Here is a 22806-nt window from a genome sequence, read left to right on the forward strand (position 1 = left end):
TTGATTTGCATTTCTATTTTGGAGATGAATCCTTTGTCCATTGATTCATTTGCAAATATTTTCTCCCATTCTGAGGGTTGTCTTTTCGTCTTGTTTATAGTTTCCTTTGCTTTGCAAAAGCTTTTAAGTATCATTAGGTCCCATTTGTTTATTTTTGTTTTTATTTCCATTACTCTAGGAGGTGGGTCAAAAAAGATCTTGCTGTGATTTATGTTAAAGAGTGTTCTTCCTATGTTTTCCTCTAAGAGTTTTATAGTGTCTGGTCTTACGCTTAGGTCTTTAATCCGTTTAGAGTTTAGTTTTGTGTATGGTGTTAGGGAGTGTTTTAAGTTCATTCCTTTGTATGTAGCTGTCCAGTTTTCCCAGCACCACTTATTGAAGAGACTGTCTTTTCCCCATTGTATGTCCTTGCCTCCTTTGTCATAGATTAGTTGACCATAGGTGTGTGGGTTTATCTCTGGGCTTTCTATCCTGTTCCATTGATCTATGTTTCTGTTTTTGTGCCAGTACCATACTGTCTTGATTACTGTAGCTTTGTAGTATAGTCTGAAGCCAGGGAGCCTGATTCCTCCAGCTCCATTTTTCGTTCTCAAGATTGCTTTGGCTATTCGGGGTCTTTTGTGTTTCCATACAAATTGTGAAATTTTTTGTTCTAGTTCTGTGAAAAATGCCAATGGTAGTTTGATACGGATTGCACTGAATCTGTAGATTGCTTTGGGTAGTACAGTCATTTTGACAATATTGATTCTTCCAATCCAAGACCATGGTATATCTCTCCATCTGTTTGTGTCATCTTTGATTTCTTTCATCAGTGTCTTATAGTTTTCTGAGTACAGGTCTTTTACCTCCTTAGGTAGGTTTATTCCTAGGTATTTCATTCTTTTTGTTGCAGTGGTGAATGGGATTGTTGCCTTAATTTCTCTTTCTGATCTTTCGTTGTTAGTGTATAGGAATACAAAAGATTTCTGTGCTTTAATTTTGTATCCTGCCACTTTACCAGATTCATTGATTAGCTCTAGTAGTTTTCTGGTGACATCTTCAGGATTCTCTATGTATGGTATCATGTCATCTGTAAACAGTGACAGTTTTACTTCTTCTTTTTCCAGTTTGTATTCCTTTTATTTCTTTTTCTTCTCTGATTGCTGTGGCTAGGACTTCCAAAACTATGCTGAATAAGAGTGGTGAGAGTGGACATCCTTGTCTTCTTCCTGATCTTAGAGGAAATGCTTCCAGGTTTTCAGCATTGAGAATGATGTTTGCTGTGGGTTTGTCTTATATGGCCTTTATTATGTTGAGGTAGGTTCCCTCTTTGCCCACGTTTTGGATAGTTTTTATCATAAATGCGTGTTGAATTTTGTCAAAAGCTTTTTCTGAATCTATTGAGATGATCATATGGTTTTTATTCTTCAATATGTTAATATGGTGTACACATTGATTGGTTTGCATACATTGAAGAATCCTTGCACCCTGGGATAAATCCCACTTGATCATGGTGTGTGGTCCTTTTGACGTGTTGTTGGATTCTGTCTGCTAGTATTTTGTTGAGGATTTTTGCATCTATATTCATCAGTGATATTCATCTGTAATTTTCTTTTTTTGTAATATCTTTGTCTGGTTCTGGTATCAGGGTGATGGTGGCCTTGTAGCATGAGTTTGGAAGTGTTCCTTCCTCTACAATTTTTTGTAAGAGTTTGAGAAGGATGGTTTTAGGTCTTCTCTAAATGTTTGATAGAATTCATCTGTGAAGCCATCTGGTCCTGGACTTTTGTTTGTTGAAAGATTTTTAATCACAGTTTCAATTTCATTACTTGTGATTGGTCTGTTCGTATTTTCTATTTCTTCCTGGTTCAATCTTGGAAGGGTATACCTTTCTAAGAATTTGTCCATTTCTTCCATGTTGTCCATTTTACAGGCATAAAGTTGCTTGTAGTAGTATCTTACGATGCTTTGTATTTTTGCAGTGTCTGTTGTAACTTCTTCTTTTTCGTTTCTAATTTTATTGATTTGAGTGCTCTCCCTCTTTTTCTTGCTGAGTCTGGCTAATGGTTTATCAATTTTGTTTATCTTCTTGGTGAGTCTGGCTAATGGTTTATCAATTTTGTTTATCTTCTCAAAGACCCAGCTTTTAGTTTTATTGATCTTTGCTATTGTTTTCTTTGTTTCTGTTTCATTTATTTGTGCTCTGATCTTTATGATTTCTTTCCTTCTACCTAACTTTGGGTTTTGTTTGTTCTTGTTTCTCTAGTTCCTTTAGGTGTAAGGTTAGATTTTTTTTTTTGCAATTCAAATTTTTACTTAAATTTATTATAAAATATTGGTTATATTCCCTGTGCTATACAACATATACTTGTAGTTTATTTATTTTATATGTAGTAGCTTGTACCTCTTAATCCCCTACCCTTACCTTGCCACTTCCCCCTTCCCTCTCCCCACTGGTAACCGCTAGTTTGTTTGGTTAGATTGTTTATTTGAGATTTTTCTTGTTTCTTGAGGTAGAATTGTAATGCTATAAACTTCTCTCTTAGAACTGCTTTTGCTGCATTGCGTAGGTTTTTGATTGTCGTGTTTTCATTGTCATTTGTCTCTAGGTATTTTTTGATTTTCTCTTTGATTTCTTCAGTGATCTCTTCGTTATTTAGTGATGTATTGTTTAGCTTCCATGTGTTTGTGTTTTTTATGTTCTTTTCCCTGTAATTTATTTCTAATCTCATAGCGGTGTGGTCGGAAAAGATGCTGGCTATGATTTCAATTTTCTTAAATTTAGCAAGACTTGATTTGTGACCCAAGATGTGATCTCTCCTGGAGAACGTTCTGTGTGCACTTGAGAAGAAAGTGTAATCTGCTGTTTGTGAATGGAATGCCCTATAAATATGAATTAAGTCCATCTGGTCTATTTTGTCATTTAAAGCTTGTGTTTCCTTATTAATTTTCTGTCTGGATGATCTGTCCATTGGGGTAAGTGAGATGTTAAAGTCCCCCACTATTATTGTGTTACTGTCGATTTCCTGTTTTATAGTTGTCTGCATTTGCTTTATGTATTGGGGTGCTCCTATGTTGGGTGCATATATATTTATAATTGTTATATCTTCCTCTTGGGTTGATCCCTTGACCATTATGTAGTGTCTTTCCTTGTCTCTTGTAACATTCTTTGTTTTAAAGTCTATTTTATCTGATATGAGTATTGCTCCTCCAGCTTTCTTTTGATTTCCATTTGCATGCAGTATCTTTTTCCATCCCCTCACTTTCAGTCTATATGTGTCCCTAGGTCTGAAGTGTGTCTCTTGGAGACAGCATATACATGAGTCTTGTTTTTGTATCCATTCAGTGAGCCTGTGTCTTTTGGTTGGAGCATTTAATCCATTCACATTTAAGGTATTTATGGATACGTATGTTCCTATTACCATTTTCTTAATTGTTTTGGGTTTGTTTTTGTAGGTCCTTTTTTTAAAAAAATTAATTTATTTAATTTATTTATTTTTGGCTGCATTGGGTCTTTGTTGCTGCGCACAGGCTTTCTGTAGTTGTGGCGAGCAGGGGCTACTCTTCCTTGCGGTGCACGGGCTTCTCATTGCAGTGGCTTCTCTTGTTGCAGAGCATGGGCTCTAGGTGCATGGGCTTCAGTAGTTGTGGCATGTGTGCTCAGTAGTTGTGGTTCATGGGCTCCAGAACACAGGCTCAGTAGTTGTAGCGCAAGGGCTTAGTTGCTCCATGACATGTGGCCTCTTTCCAGACCAGGGCTTGAACCTGTGTCCCCTGCATTGGCAGGTGGATTCTTAACCACTGCGCCACCAGGGAAGCCCTGTAGATCCTTTTCTTCTCTTGTGTTTCCCACTTAAAGAAGTTCCTTTAGCATTTGTTTTAGAGCTGGTTTGGTGGTGCTGAATTCTCTTAGCTTTTGTTTGTCTGTAAAGCTTTTGATTTCTCCATCGAATCTGAATGAGATCCTTGCCGGGTAGAGTAATCATGGTTGTAGCTTCTTCCCTTTCACCACTTTAAATATATCATGCCACTCCCTTCTGGCTTGCAGAGTTTCTGCTGAGAAATCAGCTGTTAACCTTATGGGAGTTCCCTTGTATGTTATTTGTCATTTTTCCCTTGTGGCTTTTAATTATTTTTCTTTAATTTTTGTCAGTTTGATTACTATATGTCTCAGCGTGTTTCTTCTTGGGTTTATCCTGCCTGGGACTCTCTGTGCTTCCTGGACTTGGGTGGCTATTTCCTTTCCCATGTTAGGGAAATTTTTGACTATAATCTCTTCAAATATTTTCTTGGGTACTTTCTCTCTCCTCCTTCTGGGACCCCTATAATGCAAATGTTCGTGTGTTTAATGTTGTCCCAGAGGTCTCTTAGGCTATTGTCATTTCTTTCATTCTTTTTTCTTTATTCTGTTCCGTGGCAGTGAATTCCACCATTCTGTCTTCCAGGTCACTTATCCATTCTTCTGCCTCAGTTATTCTGCTATTGATTCCTTCTAGTGTATGTTTCATTTCAGTTATTGTGTTGTTCATCTCTGTTTGTTTGTTCTTTAATTCTTCTAGGTGTTTGTTCTTTAATTCTTCTAGGTCTTTGTTAAACATTTCTTGCATCTTCTCGATCTTTGCCTCCATTCTTTTTCCAAGGTCCTGGATCATCCTTACTATCATTATTCTGAATTCTTTTTCTTGAAGGTTGCCTATCTCCACTTTATTTATTTAGTTTTTCTGGGCTTTTATCTTGTTCCTTCATCTGGTACATAGTCCTCTGCCTTTTCATTTTGTCTGTCTTTCTGTGAATGTGGTTTTTGTTCCACAGGCTGCAAGATTCTAGTTCTTCTTGCTTCTCTGTTGTTGTTTTAGTGTAGCAATTTCAAACATAAAGCAGTTTATTTCAAGAGCCAATCAGTATTACTCAATAAGGAGAGTATTAGGAGTCAGAAGTTTTTTCACACCAAGGAAAGCTAGCAGGATTTAAAGCAGTGCTTGATGAGTTGTTGCCTTAAGCTTACTGAAATTTACTTTTTGCTCCTAGACAAAGTGGCTCCGGGCTATAAGCCAAGCTGTAGATCAGGCTTTGAGGGGGATGTCTGATTTTCCACCTTATGGAAGTGGCAGCAGTATTCAGAGGCAGGAACCACCCATTTCACGCAGTGCCAAATATACTTTCTACAAGGATCCTCGCCTAAAGGATGCAACCTATGATGGACGCTGGCTTTCAGGGAAGCCTCATGGCAGGTGAGAATGTTTACAGTTGGATTTATGCCTGGAGTCAGGATGGTAGTCTAAGTACTGCAAAAGTACTGATTATCAGAAACATTAATTGACATGTATTATTCTTTACTTATGCATTCCAGAGGGGTTTTGAAGTGGCCAGATGGAAAGATCTATTCTGGCATGTTCAGGAATGGCTTGGAAGATGGGTAAGAACTTCGTGAATATGAGTGTAAATTCAACTACAGACTTAAATTATGTTATTTTGTGTTTAGAGTTATCTTCAAGACAGTTGGTAGAATTTTGTTTTGTGCTTTTGGAAGTGGATTAGGGCTTATAATGGACATGTATGAACATGAAGAGAGCTAGGAATCCAGGGTGCAGCCTTGATTTGTTTAGAATGAATCATTTACCTTGACAGCTGTGTTATCTCAGGTTACACAGCTTCCATCTGTTGACGTGGGACTGTGTTTTCTATCCATTTCTTAGTTGTAAAGACTGAAGACCTTGGGTAATGTTGATGTTGAGATTGTTGATATAGAAGTGCCCCCTTTACACAAAGGACATAGAGAAATTTTCCTTTCAGTAGTTTTAATTCATCTTTAATTTCTGTGATCTGTTGAAGGGGAAATCTTCTAAATGATATGGTATCCTAATGGTACTCAAATGACACTATTTTTATATAAACTTATGTTTTCTAACACTGTAAATATATGACAGTGAAGCATTTTGTATCATGTTAGAGAACTGATATATTTTACTATATCAAAAGATTATAATATAAATTGTGTAGGTGATTTTTTGTGTGTGTGATAATATAAATTTTTATGATGTCTTTTAATCTCCATTTAATAGAATTTCAGAATGAGAAGAGACTTGAGCTAATCTGATATACCCCCCTTATTACACAGATGAGGGAGCTGGGTACCTGGATTTACCCAAGGTGATGCAGCTAATTAGTGGTGGAAATAGGCCTAAACCACAGGTTTTCTGTTTTTCATTGGACTTGGGATAAAACACCTAATTGATCTGTGTAGTGGTGTTGATGTCCCACTCGTCTAAGACTTGCCACATAGCTTAGGTAATAGGTAACAGCTTAAACCAAGACCCCATTTACCCCTTTCCTCCTCTAGGTATCAACAGATCTTTTCTCTGTTCTTGTTATATTTGCCAGTGTATACACATAAAAGGTGAATATGGCATAATGCATCTTAAGATGTTTTTATTCCCCTTGGCAGGTATGGAGAATACAGAATCCCAAACAAAGCACTGAACAAAGAAGACCATTATGTGGGCCATTGGAAAGAAGGAAAAATGTGTGGTCAAGGAGTCTATAGGTAATAGCATTAGAAATGTTGCTGGACTGGTTGGTGTTGCTTTTTCAAAGAATCATTTAAACCTAAATGTTTGTGTAGCCAAAGTTTCCAAGCAGTAAGTTTTATTTATTCTTCTTATGACTGAAGCTATATAGAGTCTTCTTTAAAAGGTCAACCTCTCATCTATCACAAGATGAAAATATTAGGTTATTATTTAGTTCTTCACAAAACTGTGTAAACCTTGTAAACCATAACTTTCTTACAGAATCTCCTAAATATCTTGCTTGTAAATTTATCTTATATTTACTGCATGACTCTGATATGGACAAAGCCTGTCATTCTTTCAGAGATGACTCATTATTTCATTTTCCCGTAAGGGACTAAATACACATTTTTCCCCATGTTAACACAAAATACCGCCCACAACATCTTCAACTTCTTAGACTCAGTCATTCAAAAATGAGATTTTTATCTCAAGCCAAAACAATCTTGAGAAAGGAAAACGGAGCTGGAGGAATCAGGCTCCTGGACTTCAGACTATACTACAAAGCTACAGTAATCAAGACAGTATGGTACTGGCACAAAAACAGAAATACAGATCAATGGTACAGGATAGAAAGCCCAGAGATAAACCCACGCACATATGGTCACCTAATCTATGATAAAGGAGGCAAGAATATACAATGGAGAAAAGACAGCCTCTTCAATAAGTGGTGCTGGGAAAACTGGACAGCTACATGTAAAAGAATGAAATTAGCACACTCCCTAACACCATACACAAACATAAACTCAAAATGGATTAAAGACCTAAATGTAAGGCCAGACACTATAAAACTCTTAGAGGAAAACATAGGCAGAACACTCTATGACATAAATCACAGCAAGATCCTTTTTGACCCACCTCCTAGAGAAATAGAAATAAAAATAAACAAATGGGACCTAATGATACTTAAAACCTTTTGCACAGCAAAGGAAACTATAAATAAGACAAAAAGACAGCCCTCAGAATGGGAGAAAATATTTGCAAATGAAGCAACTGACAAAGGATTAATCTACAAAATCTACAAGCAGCTCATGCAGCTCAATATCAAAAAAACAAACAACCCAATCCAAAAATGGGCAGAAAGCCTAAACAGATATTCCTCCAAAGAAGATATACAGATTGCCAACAAACACATGAAAGGATGCTCACGATCACTAATCATTAGAGAAATGCAAATCAAAACTACAATGAGTTATCACCTCACACCCATCAGAATGGCCAACATCAAAAAATCTACAAACAATAAATGCTGGAGAGGGTGTGGGGAAAAGGGAACCCTCTTGCACTGTTGGTGGGAATGTAAACTGTTAACAGCCACTGTAGAGAACAGTATGGAGGTTCCTCAAAAACTAAAAATAGAACTACCCTTTGACCCAGCAATCCCACTACTGGGCATATACCCTGAGAAAACCATAATTCAAAAAGAGTCATGTACCAAAATGTTCATTGCAGCTCTATTTACAATAGCCAGGACATGGAAGCAACCTAATCGTCCATCAACACATGAATGGGTAAAGAAGATGTGGCACATATATACAATGGAATATTACTCAGCCATAAAAGAAACGAAATTGAGTTATTTGTAGTGAGGTAGATGGACCTAGAGTCTGTCATACAGAGTGAACTATGTCAGAAAGAGAAAAACAAATACCAAATTCTAACACATGCATATGGAATCTAAAAAAAAGGTTCTGAAAAACCTAGGGGCAGGACAAGAGTAAAGACACAGACATAGAGGATGGACTTGAGGACACGGGGAGGGGGAAGGGTAAGCTGGGACGAAGTGAGAGGGTGGCATGGATATATATACACTACCAAATGTAAAACAGATAGCTAGTGGGAAGCAGCTGCATATCACAGGGAGATCAGCTCAGTGCTTTGTGACCACCTAGAGGGGTGGGATAGGGAGGGTGGGAGGGAGATGCAAGAGGGAGGAGATATGGGGATAGATGTATATGTATAGCTGATTCACTTTGTTGCAAAGCAGAAACTAACATACCATTGTAAAGCAATTATACTCCAATAAAGATGTTTTAAAAAAGAAAAGCCATGAGAAAAATAAATGAGATTTTTTGATTGGTGAAAAATAGTCATATAAACAAATAATTACAGCTACTAGTGAGACATGAGTATAATTTTGAATTTCCTAAACTTTGTAAAATGAGCATCAGAACTCAATGTGCTTGTGATCTTTATTCATTCTTTCTAACCACAGTTACGCCTCTGGTGAAGTTTTTGAAGGCTGTTTTCAAGATAACATGCGTCATGGTCATGGTCTCCTGCGAAGTGGAAAGTTGACTTCATCTTCTCCCAGTATGTTCATTGGCCAGTGGGTAATGGATAAGAAAGCCGGATACGGTGTCTTTGATGATATCACTAGGTACAGTATCCTGCTTCTAATCTCACAGTTTAGCGTGAGAGGATAAGGTTCCTCTACTTCTCCAAAAACATGATTTTATGAAGGCTGAGCACCTTAATTTGGCAATACTTCGAACATTTTTAATAAGACAGAGTTGTCAGGTGTCATTTTATGCATTTGTTTGTGAACCAAACAACAGGTTACTTCCTTACAAGATCAAGATCATTCAAAATTAACATTGGTACCATTTTCCTTAAAGCTTCACACATAAATAGCTTTTAGTGTCTCAAAGAAGCTACCAAATCTTTGACTGTTATACAGAGAGAAACCTTTAATGCAGTCAGTAGGTAACAGGAGTAAAAGGTTAGGAGGGTCAGTGGAAATTCCCTTTTGGGGTCATAGAATAGTATCTAAACACCTTTCTGCCTAGGTCTTCCTATCAGGTTAGAGACTTGTAACCATGCCAGCAACCCAGGAATCAAGCTTGGTTAAATTCAATTAACTAAACCTTGGGGAGAAATATAGTTCTTTTGCCTCTGTATTTGGTTTGGCCTGATTTGCTTTTGGACTAAATATATACTCTTCCTCTCATATTATTGTCATAATGTGTGATTTAAAAATTTTTGCTGTTATCACTAAAATCCATGATTATTTAATAGGCAGTTTGTACTAATTTTAATTTTTTTAGTGGAGATTAGTAAGATTTCTCGACATTTGAGTAGGTGAAGAATGAACCTTCTTTTATGATAAATCCCATTTCTTTTAAGTTAGTAAACTTTTGGGTGAGAAAATGTTGTGCATAGGTTTGAGCCTACCTTTTGAGTGACTCGTTTTGATGACATTATTTAGAGTTGAATTCTTGGCATTAATTAAATATTTTAAAGTTATCAAGGAAGTACTGGAAGTATATACAGATCTATGTCTGGTAGACTATAATGTTAAATTCCTGAGAGAACATTGCTCTGAGTAGGATATATTTTACAATCACATTGTCCCATGTTTGAGGAGACAGAGTTGACCACTTTGACTAGAGAAATGGAACAGATACCAACCTAGGGGTGATGCTTGGTACCTCCCATGTGATAATTGTTTTTTCCCCACCTCATCTTTATCATCACTGATTTTTTATTTCATTTCTTTTTTTTTTCTCCTATTTCTTTGCAGAGGGGAGAAGTACATGGGAATGTGGCAAGATGATGTATGTCAAGGGAATGGTGTGGTAGTTACCCAGTTTGGATTATACTATGAAGGCAACTTCCACCTTAATAAAATGATGGTGAGTGGAATATTTTACATATAGTTACTGTTGACTTTTTGAAACTCCTATGTCCTTAACTTTTTTTTTTTTTTTTTTGTCCTTAACTTTTTAACTCATCTTTTTATTAGTGTTCTACCTTTCCTAGTACTATTTTTCTTGTCTTAAGATTATGTAAGGCTCTGGGGGATGTGACTGTGGGTATCCTAAGTTACTGTGTGTTTTATGTGTTGTGATTGTTGTTTTGTTTCTTCACATAGGGAAATGGAGTTTTACTTTCTGAAGATGATACTATCTATGAGGGAGAATTTTCAGATGATTGGACCCTGAGTGGAAAGGTTGGAAACTTCTTTCTTTCTCTGATAATCTTTTACTAATTTTTTCCTGACCTTTAAAAAAGCTAACCTATAATAAAATTCACCTGTTTTAAGCGTACATTTCAATGATTTTTAGTAAATACGCAGAGTTGTGCAACCATTACCACCATCCAGTTTGAGATCATTTCCATCACCCAAAAAGATTTCCTTCACCATCTCCTTGCCCATTTGCAGTCACTCCCTGGTTCCACCTCCAGTCCCAGACAACCTCTGATGGACTTTATAACTATAGATTTGCCCTTTCAGGTCCTTTCATATAATTGGAATCATACAACAAGTATTCTCTTCCCTGTGGCTTCTCACATTTAGTATGTTTTTGAGGTTTCTCTATATTGTGGCATGTGCAGTACTTTATTCCTTTTTATTACTGAATAAAAACCACATTTTGTTTAGCCCTTCACCAGTTGATGGGCATTGGATTATTTCCAACTTTAGACTGTTTCCAACTTTGGGCTACTATGTATACTGAAGTTGACTGCAACTTCTTCTTTTCTTCTTCTTTTTTTAGTTGAAATATGGTTGATTTACAATATTGTGTTAGTTTCAGGTGTATAGCATAATGACTCAGTATTTTTGCAGATTATACTACATTATAGGTTATTACAAGGTAATGGGTATAATTTCTTGTGCTATACAGTATATCCTTATTGCTTATCTATTTCATATATAGTTGTTTGTATCTGTTAATCCTATACCCCTAATTTGTCCTTATACCATCCACTCCCCTTTGGTAACCACAAGTTTGTTTTCTGTATGTGTGAGTCTGTTTCTCTTCCACTTACATTTAAAACTTCTTGTGTGAACATGTGTTTTCATTTTTCTTGGGTGGATACCTAGGAGTGCAATTGCTGGGTTGTATGGAAAATTGATGTTTAACATATTAAGAAACTGTCAAACTGTTTTCCAAAGTGGCTGCATCACTTTACATTCCCATCGTCAGTGTATGAGGATTCTAATTTATTCACATCTTTGGCAGTATTTTTTATTTTCTTTTTTTCCTCTTTGTCATTCTAGTGGGTGTAAAGTGATATGGTTTTATTTGACTTACCCTAAATGACTAATAGACTCATTATAGAGCATATCTTCATGTACTTACTAGCCATTCATCTGTCTTCTTTGATGAAATATATATTCAGATATTTTGATATTTTAAGAATTTGCTTGTTTATAGTCTTATTGAATTTTAAGGATTTCTTTACATAGGCTGGATATAAGTTCTTTATCAGATACAGGGTTCACAAATATTTTCTTGTAGTCTGTGTCTTGTCTTTTTGTTTTCTTAATAGTGCCTTTTGAAGTACTAAAGTTTTTAATTTTAATGAAGTCCAGTTTATCAAAAAAACTTTATGATGAATTATGCTTTTGATTTCATATCTAAGAAATCTTTGCCTAACTCGAGGTTACTAAGATTTTCTTCTGTGTTTTCTTTGAAAAGTTTTATAGTTTTAGCTCTTACGTTTAGGTCTATGATTCATTTTGAGGTAATTTGTGTATGATGTGAATTAAAAGTCTAAATTGATCTTTTTGCATGTGGGTATCCAATTGCGTCAGCAAGTTTTCCCATTGTATTTTCTTGACACCTTTGTTGAAGTTAATTCACTATAAAATGTGTTTGTTTTTGGACTCTGAATTATGTTCCATTGATCTACATGTCTCTCCTTATGCCAGTACCATGCTGTCTTGACTACTATAGGTTTCTAGAAAGTTGTGAAATCAGGAAGTGTAAGTTTTCCAACTTTGTTCTTTTTAATAATAATTGTGGCTATTCTGGATCCTTTGCTTTTCCATATAAATTTTAGGACTGGCTTGTTAAAATCTGCAGAAAGCCTGCTGCGGTTTTTATAGGGATTATTTTTACTCTACAGATCAATTTGGGAAGAATTACCATCTTAATAATATTGAATCTTCCAATCCATGATGTGGAATGTCTCTCCATTTATTTAGATCTTCTTTAATTTCTATCAGCAATGTTTTGTAGTTTTCAATGTGCATCTCTTGCATATCTTTGGTTAAATTTATTCCAGCATCCTTTTTGATGCTATTATAGAGAGAATTGTTTGCTTAATTTTATTTTTGGATTGTTCATTGCTATTATATAAAAATACAATTGATTTTTGTATTTTGTTCTTATATCCTGAAACCTTGCTGAATTTATGTTCTAGTAGGATTTTTTAAAATGGATTTCCTGCATACAGGATCATGTTGTCTGCAAATAAAGACAGTTTTACTTCTTGTTTTGCCATCTGGAAGGATTCTTTTTTCTTGTCTGACTGCACTGGCTAGACTCTCCAGTAGATGTTGAATAGAAGTGATAAGAGTGGACATCCTTGCCTTTTTCCCTGTTTTAGGGGAAAAGCATTAAATCTTCCACCATCAAGTATAATGTAGCTGAAGATTTTTCATAGATTCATCAGATTGAGATAGTTCCTTTCTATTCCTAGTTTGTTGAGAGTTTTTATTATGAACAGGTTTTAGATTATGTCAAAGGGCTTTTTCTGTGTCTATGGAGATGATTATGTGGTTTTTGTTCTTTATGCTATTAATACAGCATATTATATTGGCTGCTTTTCTGATGTTAAAGCAACCTTATTTTCCTGGGATAAATCATACTTGGTCATGGCATATAATCCCTTTTATATATTGCTAGAATTAATGCTAATATTTTGGTGAAGATTTTTTACATTTATATTTATGAGGTATTTATTATATTTATGTTTATAGTTTTTTTTTCATGATGTTTGTCTTTGGTACTGAGGTAATACTGGCCTCATAGAATGAGTTGGGAAGGGTTCCCTCCTTCTCCATTTTCGGAAAGAATTTGGAAAGCCTTAGTGTTATTATTGCTTCTTCAAATGTTTTAGAGAATTCACCAGTGAAATCATCTTGGCCTGAGCATTACTTGGTGAGAAGATTTTTAATTTCTAATTTAATTTCCTTACTTCTAATTAGTCTATTCAGACTTTTTATTTCTTCTTAAGGCACTTTTGGTAATTTGTTCCTCTTAAGGAATTTTTCTATTTCATCTAAGTTACCTAATTTATTGGCATAAAGTTGTTCTCTTGGTATTCCCTTCTAACCTTTTTAATTTTTGTAAGGTTGGTGTAATGTCCCATTTCTTGATTTTGTAATTTTATGTCTTCTCTCTTTTTTTTTTTCTTGATCTAGTTAAGTGTCTTTTTTTCTTGATCAGTCTTATTGTTTGTCAAGTTTGTATATCTTTTCAAAGAAGCAACTTTTGGCTTCATTCATTTTTCTCTGTTTTCTATCTCATTGATTTTTGCTCTAATTTTTATTATCTTCTTGCTTTGGGTTTAGTTTGCTTTTTCTAACTTTGTGAGGTGGAGTTTTAGATTACTGATTTGAGATCTTCCTTATTTTATAATATAAATGTTTACAGCTTTAAATTTGCCTCTAAGTACTGCTTTAGTAGCGTCGCATCAATTTAGATAAGTTGTGTATTCATTTCATTCAGGTAAAAATATTTTACCAATTTTTCCTGTGATTTTTCTTTAATCCACGGATTGTTTTCATACACTCTGTTTGCACATGCATGTACATACACCTTTTTAAAAAGAATTAGGGACTAGTTAAAAATGAAAATGTTAACCATTTAGTGCTTTTTTTTCTTGATTTTTAAGATTGAAAATATTTCCTCTAATTCCACATTTTTTCTGACTTTACCTAGGGAACATTGACTATGCCAAATGGAGACTACATTGAAGGTTATTTTAGTGGAGAATGGGGATCTGGAATAAAAATCACTGGAACGTACTTTAAGCCTAGTCTGTATGAGAGTGATAAAGACAGACCTAAAGTTTTGTGAGTAACTAGTGTTAATTATGGATTAATTATTGAATGTTTTGAGTTGTCTTGCTTTTATCGAAGCTGGTTAATATTTCAAATGCAGGACAAGTTTTTTAATTCTTTTTGTCTTTAAACAATGTATAACCTTGAATTGTAAACTGAAACTGCTATAGATAGCTAAATCTGTATTCTTGGCTTAGTTTATAGCTGTAGAGCTTAAATGTTTAAAATGATGAAAGTTCTGTGTGCGGGAATAATCTTACTGTTAATGGTGCAGGTATCCAAGTTGATTGAAAGAGAGATTTTTAAATGGAAGCCCTGCACAACTTGATTTTGAAACGTAAAGGTCAATCCTATATATACACTGATACGCTGCATATATTGGGAAAAGTCAAAGTCTTGAAGTGTATGATGTTTTTCCTCCAAGTTTTTGGCATATGTTTATTTCCCTTTATTGTTTCTAGCTTTAGCTTTGTTTTTGTATTTTGATAGCATCTCAGATTCTTTGTTTTCATGGGAGCTTGATATACTTTCTGTACCATGTTTATTCTTAGTATTTTTAGAACCCAGTATGTAATGTATTTCACAGTTCTCAGTATGAGATGTGCAAGGCACAGGAAGTCCTCATTTTAGCAAGGATCAATTTTGCAACATCAATTCTATGGAAATGTAGAAAGCAAAGGAGTCAGTTCTGATGTGCTTCCTACTTGATTCATATACTTTAGTATCTAATAAACACTAAGTAGCTAAAAACCATCCATTTAAATTTTTATTCAGTTTTTAAACAATGGAACCACCATCAGTTTAGGCAGTTTTTGTCACAGAAGTATTTGCAGTTGTATATTAGAAAGTTTCTGTTCTTCAGGGTTTTTGCACAAAATAAGTGATTAATGAGAGGCTGACGTGACCTTATTAGCAGGAAACTTGGAAACCTGGCAGTGCCGGCTGATGAGAAGTGGAAAGCAGTGTTTGATGAATGTTGGCATCAGCTTGGCTGTGAGAACCCAGGCCAAGGGGAAGTTTGGAAAGCGTGGGACAATATTGCTGTGGCCCTGACTACCAGTCGGCGCCAACACAGAGACAGGTGCGTGAATGCCTGCCCAGCACAGGGCAGAGCCTGGTAGGAAGACGAAACTTAAAACCAGTAAGTTGTCAAGGCTTCCCAAATTTAGTTTTTAAATATAACTTAAAAGTCAATTATGTACTTCTGGGTAAGGATGGATAAAACACACCTCCTTGTATTTGCTACTGAACTCAACTATAAAACCTAGGCAGAATGCATGGACATTTATTTGAAACTCTGAAAAGTAAATATCAGCAGGTGTTTTGGGGAAGAGCAGCTGAATTTAGAGTACCACCCAACCAGTGGTGAGTTTACTGGGTTTCTTAACTTCAATATTCCTCATCCTAAACCCAGTATAACCTGAAACTAGAAGCAAGCCCTGTGGTGCAGACAGACAGAGATCCAGAAAAACCCCTCTGTTTCTGGCTAAAACTCAGAAAGAGTGGAGGAGGTACACTGGGTTTTCTCTCTCTCCTCTTTCTCCACTTTCTCATGCCTCAGCCTGCAGGCACTTCTGTGGCAGGGGCAGTGATGGCTGTGGCTGGAGCAGCCATGAGACAGGATGCGTGCAGGAAGGAGCCAGCACTCTTGCAGGAGTGGACCCTTCTTCTCCCTTGATGAATCATCAGGTCCAGGAGTCCTGGCCAAACCTCATTGCTCTTTGGCCTCTCTCTCTATCCTTCTACCACTTCATGGAAGTGGGCAGTTTCTGGCTGGAGGACCTACAAGGGGAATCAGAAAATGCTGGGGAGGTCATGGAAAGAGAGGAGCTCTGGAAAACAACCCTGTAAAGTTGTTTATGAACTCCTGGATTCACCCCAGACCTGCATGCGTGGATTTGATCCGAACCACCCAAACAGTTTGAGAACTCAGCTACTAAGTTGACTTCTACCTAGGTCCCAGACTAACACCTCAGTGGTACTCACAGAAAGACCCAGATAGGACTGCAAAGCCCTTGAGAAGTGAACTGACATTGGAACCACAGCCCACAGATGGCTGAAACAAAAGTATCAGCTGTTTCAGAGATTCCCAAGATCACCTACACGTTCAGTGATTCACTAGACAGACTCATAAGACTCAACATATAGTCGTACTCACAGCTAAGTTATTACAGCAACACAGTAAGGCTCCACAGCCCAATCATAAGGGAAGAAGACACAGGCAGAGTCTGGAGGAACGCATGTGCAAGCTTCCCATGCTCTGTCCTTTCTGTGAGGGGTCACACAGAGCACACTCTCTGCCAGAGCAATAAAATGCAGCCACACATATACAATGTTTCTGCTCAGGGAAGCCCATCAGAGATGCAGTGCCCCAGATTTTTACTGGGGACTAGTCACATAGGCATCCTGTGCTTAGCAACTACCAAAATTCCATAGTCCCAGAAGGAAGCAGATGTTCACCACAAATCACTTTAGTACAGTCTACGGACAGCAAAATATCCTTATCAGTTAGGAAATGTTTCATATTATAGGGATATTTCATATTATAGTATAGGGAACTTTTAGAAAGCTTAGTTCTCAAGTACCAGCCAAGGAACTTTATAAGCAGGTCCTTGTAAAGACAACAGTTTCAGTTCTACTATGTTTACTACGTTATTGATGGCAACATTCTCCATTAGGATATAAACAAGACCCAAAATCTCGTAACATAATACTCAAAATGTCCAGGAAATAAACCAAAATTACATGGCAATGAAAGAACCATGAAAACCTCAACTCATTTGGGGAAAGACAATCCATAGACATCAACAACCCCCTACCATAGATTTTGGAATTATCTGACAAGAACTTTAAAGCAGCTATTATAAAAATGCTCAAATGAGCAACTGCAAACATCCTTGAAACAAATATTAAAATTGAAAGTATCAGCAAAGAAATAGAAGATACAAAGATGAACCGAATCAAAATTTTTGATTTGAAAAATACAGTAACCAAAATTTTAAAAATCACTGGGTGGGGTCAGTAGCAGATTAGAGATTACAGCAGAAGAGTCAGTAAATGTGAAAATAGATTGGTAGAAATTATTTAAAATGAACAACAGAACGTGAAAAAAAAAGTGAATAGAACTCTAAGGACCTGAGAGTCTAATATTTGTGTCCTTGGAGTACCAGAAGGAAAGGAGAAAAATTGTGGGGCTGAAAAAATATTTGAATAAATAGTGGTTGAAAGGTTCCCAAGTTTAGTGAAAGACATAAACCTACACATTCAAGAAGCTGAACAAACTGCATCCTAGAAAAAACCAAATATCCATGTACAGACACGTTACATTCAAATTGGAAGGAAAAAAATCTTGAAAGCAGATAGAGAAAACTTTTGCATTACGTATATGAAAACAGCAATTCAAATAGCTGCATACTTGTTGTCAGAAACCTTGGTGGTCAAAAGGAAGTCACACAACAATTTTGAAGTGCTGAAAGAAAAATTACAGATGTACTTTTCATTTCTCTTTTTCTACTTTTTTCTTATTTTCTTCCCTTTTCTCCTTTTCCTTTTTCCTGCTTTTGTTTTTCTCCATCTGCCATTCTTCATATTTCCTTATTTAACTTGGCCGGTCACTTCTGCAGGCATCGACTAGCATTCATATCTAAAGAACTTGCTAATCCCTACAGTATAGGAAGAAAGTTTTGTTTTGTTTTTTCCTGTGTTTGGGATAAATGGGAATTGATTATACTGTTTCATTCATGAAGTTTATAATTTTTACCTCCTACTCTTTCTATCAGTAGAAAAAATGGAAACTCCCAGGATTGATTAAAGCTGTGGACCTGCCCTTGTGTGGGATGCAGTTGGTCACCCTTCTCTGATAGAGCCCATGTGCATAGACATTGAGACTTGAGCCCTACAGTTAAACCTTGGTTAACTCTTGTTGGGTGTTTCCAAGAAGTAAGAATGAAAGAACTTTTGTATAAAACCACATTGCTGCCACAAAGGTCTTATTTGTTTATCTAAATCAGTATCATAATGATAATTGTGCACTGTTTCTAATTTCTCATTGATTGTAATCTAATACAGTGCCATTACCAAAAATTTCAGTTGATGACTAGTATGTGTTTTATCTTAGCCTCTTCATCCGGAGCTTCCCTTTTACCCATTGTGTGCATACTGCACCACTGTTGTGGCATCCACATTATCTCCTTACTTCTTGAGCTCATTTCCATTTCAGCCTTTGCCATTTGATTTATTTTCCTTAATCCTTAGCTCTCCCTCTCCCCTTTATTCCATTTTTATTATCACTAACAAGTCTATCGCCAATTTTCTCTTCAAGCTAACGTAATAGTATTTTCCAACACCATGGTTTCTGTTGGTGCAACATCTTCATTAATTTATTGTGGTTGGTGTGGAGTAACATTAAATGCTACTTTGAATGTCTGTTACATAAACCTAACAGCAGGTCAGTTACCAGTTATGCACACATTTGGGCTGAACACTGTGCTGGATGCTCCATTTCATCCTTAGTTGGTGACAGTGCTTCACGTGCACTTACAATTATCTTGCTTTCTTGAAATATATGATAGGCTTTCTTTTCTCTTTTTATAGTCCAGAGATATTAAGTCGTTCACAGACTCAGACACTAGAGAGTTTGGAATTCATTCCTCAGCATGTTGGTGCCTTCTCTGTGGAGAAATATGATGACATCAAGAAATATTTAATAAAGGTAAACAAGAGTCAAAACCATACCAGCCTTGTGAATTAATGATACAACTGACACGATATATCATTCAAATGTACTCACAGCTTATTGTTACTCATATCCTGTTTTTGCTGTCGAGGTATGTCTTTTGTTAGTTCTCTGACCACTAGAAGCATATTTCTCCCTAAAGATTGACCTATTATGATAGAACTTTATAAGTTTTGTAAAGTGTTCAAGGGGGTTCTGGACATCTAGGGTCAGAGTTTATAATGGCTTTTTGTTTGTAACGTTAGCAGACTAGAGATTGTATAAATAAAGCATGCTGCCTTCACCCCATGGTTATACTGTCTTTGCTTCCTTCTCAAACCCTGTGAGATCAGCCCACGATTTAAAGAATGACATGTATTGACATGGGGGTACAGGAAGGAGTATTAGAAGAAATCAAGGGAACTGAACAGTAATTGTTTCAGAGCATAATCAACTGTCATTATTCAGTTTTCTGGAAAGTAACATTTCATATATTTTTCATGATGTTTATGGTATGTTAGAACCTTTCTTTTCTTTTCTTTTTTTTTTTTTTTCCTTCAGCCATGTAGCATTTGGGATCCTAGTTCCCTGACCAGGGATCGAACCTGTGCCCCCTGCAGTGGAAGAGTGGAGTCCTAACCACTAGACCTCCAGGGAATTCCCTTAGAACCTTTCTTTTAATATTCTTTATCAGTATATCCAAAGCTATCTTCCCAAAACGTTAAAAGGATTCTTTAAGAATAGGAACTCCTACTCCATATAATTTGGGTAGACTCAACACTTTCAGAAAAGTTGAAGTATTTAAATTTTCCTGGTCCAAAAGTAGACTCTTGATAGTTTGAAAATTGCTCATCATTTATGAAAGTGTTTCTTTTTGGTCGATCAATTGTTTCTGCTGTTAGTGCACACTGACTGGCTGCATCGGTTCTCTTGCTGCTCAGGCCTGCGACACTCCTCTGCACCCACTGGGCAGGCTCGTGGAGACACTGGTTGCAGTGTATAGAATGACATATGTGGGTGTGGGAGCCAACCGCCGGCTGCTGCAGGAGGCTGTGAAGGAGATTACGTCCTACCTGAAGCGAATTTTCCAGCTGGTGAGGTGAGAGATCTTTTCACTGAAGTCATCAAGAAAATGGTTTTATGCCACAGATCCTTCAATAGATTAAATAATGAAAACATGTTTTTACTTTGTGTTTATGCTATAACTATAAAAAAGATGGACGTTAGCCATTGTAACTTACTTCCTTTATGTCTTTCTTACTCATTGGGGATGATAGAAGGCTAAAATAAGATTTTTTAATACCAATTTTGGTATGAAATATAGTAGTCTTATTTGGATTTAATCTCTAGGCAAAATCATGTCTCTAAAACCTAACCACAGAGAAGATAAAGTCTAATACGAAGTTTTAGCCCTGAGTATTTATGTCCTATTCCTTGACAATAGCCTGTTTGTTCACTTATTCAACAAATGTTTGAGTGCATCTACGTGTTAGCCACCATTCTGGCCCTTGGAGGAATTTATCAGTAAACCAACCCCCCAAAAGAAAGAGAGAGAGAGAAAATCTGTGCTCTCATGGGGCTTCCGTTCTACTGGGGACAGAGTAAACAGAATATGTAACATGTGAGATGATGATTCATGTGATGGAGGGGAAGAGAATGGAGCTGGAGGTGAGATGCTGCTATTTTAAACGGAAGGTCAAGGAGACATGACAAATAAGGTAATATCTGAGCGGAGACTTTGAAGAAGGTGAGAAAGCAAGCAAGCATCTTTTCAAAGGAGAGGTTCAGGCAGCAAGCAAGTTTGGAACTTATGAAATTCAAGATATTTTACTGGATTTAAGCCAACAAGTAAATGCTGTATTGAGATAGTTATACAAAAGTTTATGAACTTGTCCCAGAAAAACCTCCTTATATTATTTAGCCTCAAAACTGATAAATGCATTTGGAAATGTTTCAGTTTGGAGGGGGCAGTGTTATCTACTAAAAAGATCGCTGGGCTAGGATTGTTTCAGCTCTGACATTAGCTAGATGGGTGAAATGAAGATAAGTTCCCTGAACTTTTTAATTTTCTCCACTATAAAATCGGGGCAGGGGCATGGTATAAGTCTACAAAAATACAGAAGATTGCAAACTGCCTGTAAGAGTTAAGGTTTAAGTCTGTAAAAATAAAGAGGACAATAAACTTGTTTATGGTTAGAATCCACCATTTGCATACAAGAGGTGGGAAATAAAATCCAGGGAGAATTCAATGCCTAGGGAAAAATCCTCAACAATTTAGTAGCACAATCATTTGGAAAAGTTTTTCAACAGCTTGGCTTTTTAAAAAAAATTTTAAATTTTTGCATGAATTGAGTTTTCATTTTTTCTTAATGTTGGACATTTAATTGTTTATATTCTGAAAGCAATGATCTCTGCTTGAAGAGTCAATACACATTGACCTCAGATGAGATTTGCCAGTAAGAAAAACATATATAATGTAGATCAGAATTGTTTATTCTTTAGTAACTAGACAGAAAAAAAACAAAACAAATAGATTTTTTACTGGTGTTATTCATTAGCTACATTCTTTTCTTTTTTTTTTTTGCGGTACGCGGGCCTCTCACTGTTGTGGCCTCTCCTGTTGCAGAGCACAGGCTCCAGACGCGCAGGCTCAGTGGCCATGGCTCATGGGCCTAGCTGCTCCGCGGCAATGTGGGATCTTCCCGGACCGGCGCAGGAACCCGTGTCCCCTGCATCGGCAGGCGGACTCTCAGCCACTGCGCCACCAGGGAAGCCCCATTAGCTACATTCTTAATTTTATCCTGTAAGAAGCATCAGTTAAGACTCTAAGGAAACTGACTTATTTAGTTGATAGAAAGTTTGGTTTTATTGGTCCTTAAAAGATTAAATAATGGAAATGTGTTTTTACTCTTTTTATCCACTCTAGAGGTGTAACTGTGTAATGATATTCTTTATTCTTCCTTAGGTTCTTATTTCCTGAGCTTCCTGAAGAGGGCACCACAATTCCTCTCTCTGCTCCTCTGCCAACTGAAAGAAAATCCTTTTGCACTGGGAAGTCAGATTCCAGATCTGAATCACCAGAGCCAGGGTGAGTGGAGCTGGGTGGAGATGGTGAGAAAGGGGGTGGGGACCAAGTGATCTTGTGCAAAGAATCCCAGGAAAAGTTGTTTTCTCTGGATCTGTTTCCTTCTTTTTAAAATGATACGGTTGGGGGCTTCCCTGGTGGCACAGTGGTTAAGAATCTGCCTGCCAATGCAGGGGACACAGGTTCGAGCCCTGGTCCGGGAAGATCCCACATGCTGCAAAGCAATTAAGTCCGTGCTCCACAACTACTGAGCCTGTGCTCTAGAGCCTGCGAGCCACAACTACTGAAGCCCACACACCTAGAGCCTGTGCTCCACAACAAGAGAAGCCACTGCGATGAGAAGCCCGCGCACCGCAACAAAGAGTAGCTCCCGCTCGCTGCAACTAGAGAAAGCCCGCATGCAGCAACGAAGACCCAACGCAGCCAAAAATAAATAAATTTATTTAAAATATAAAAAAAATTTTAAAAATAAATAAAATGATATGGCTGGACTTCGTGATCTCTGAGGTTCCTTTTAGGTCTCAAGTTATGTTAGCCAAACCCCATGAAACTGTAACTACAAATGACTGGGCACAAAGGCTGCTGAGCAAAGTAAATCATTCTGCCCTAGGACAACAGAGAAATCAGCCTTAAAATGGAAACAGAGTGGGCTTTCAATTAGATT

At 36.8% G+C, this 22806-nt stretch overlaps 1 protein-coding gene across 8 annotated transcripts in view; it reads left to right on the forward strand.

Annotated features, from left to right (window-relative positions):
* Window positions 1–22806, forward strand: part of ALS2 (alsin Rho guanine nucleotide exchange factor ALS2) — an 86358-nt gene that overhangs the window by 57762 nt on the left and 5790 nt on the right. For 6 of the 8 annotated variants that reach the window (XM_060152321.1, XM_060152324.1, XM_060152319.1 and 3 more), the window contains 11 exons: window positions 5008–5210; window positions 5330–5395; window positions 6425–6523; window positions 8761–8925; window positions 10069–10180; window positions 10420–10497; window positions 14222–14355; window positions 15257–15424; window positions 18937–19054; window positions 19999–20156; window positions 22023–22145. In XM_060152321.1, the coding sequence (XP_060008304.1) occupies window positions 5008–5210; window positions 5330–5395; window positions 6425–6523; window positions 8761–8925; window positions 10069–10180; window positions 10420–10497; window positions 14222–14355; window positions 15257–15424; window positions 18937–19054; window positions 19999–20156; window positions 22023–22145 (1424 nt within the window). The remainder of the gene's footprint in view (window positions 1–5007; window positions 5211–5329; window positions 5396–6424; window positions 6524–8760; window positions 8926–10068; window positions 10181–10419; window positions 10498–14221; window positions 14356–15256; window positions 15425–18936; window positions 19055–19998; window positions 20157–22022; window positions 22146–22806) is intronic. The other 2 variants (XM_060152325.1, XM_060152323.1) reach the window with 1 other exon arrangement.

The sequence above is a fragment of the Lagenorhynchus albirostris genome, chromosome 6 (genome assembly GCF_949774975.1).
Source record: "Lagenorhynchus albirostris chromosome 6, mLagAlb1.1, whole genome shotgun sequence".
NCBI lineage: Eukaryota > Metazoa > Chordata > Mammalia > Artiodactyla > Delphinidae > Lagenorhynchus > Lagenorhynchus albirostris.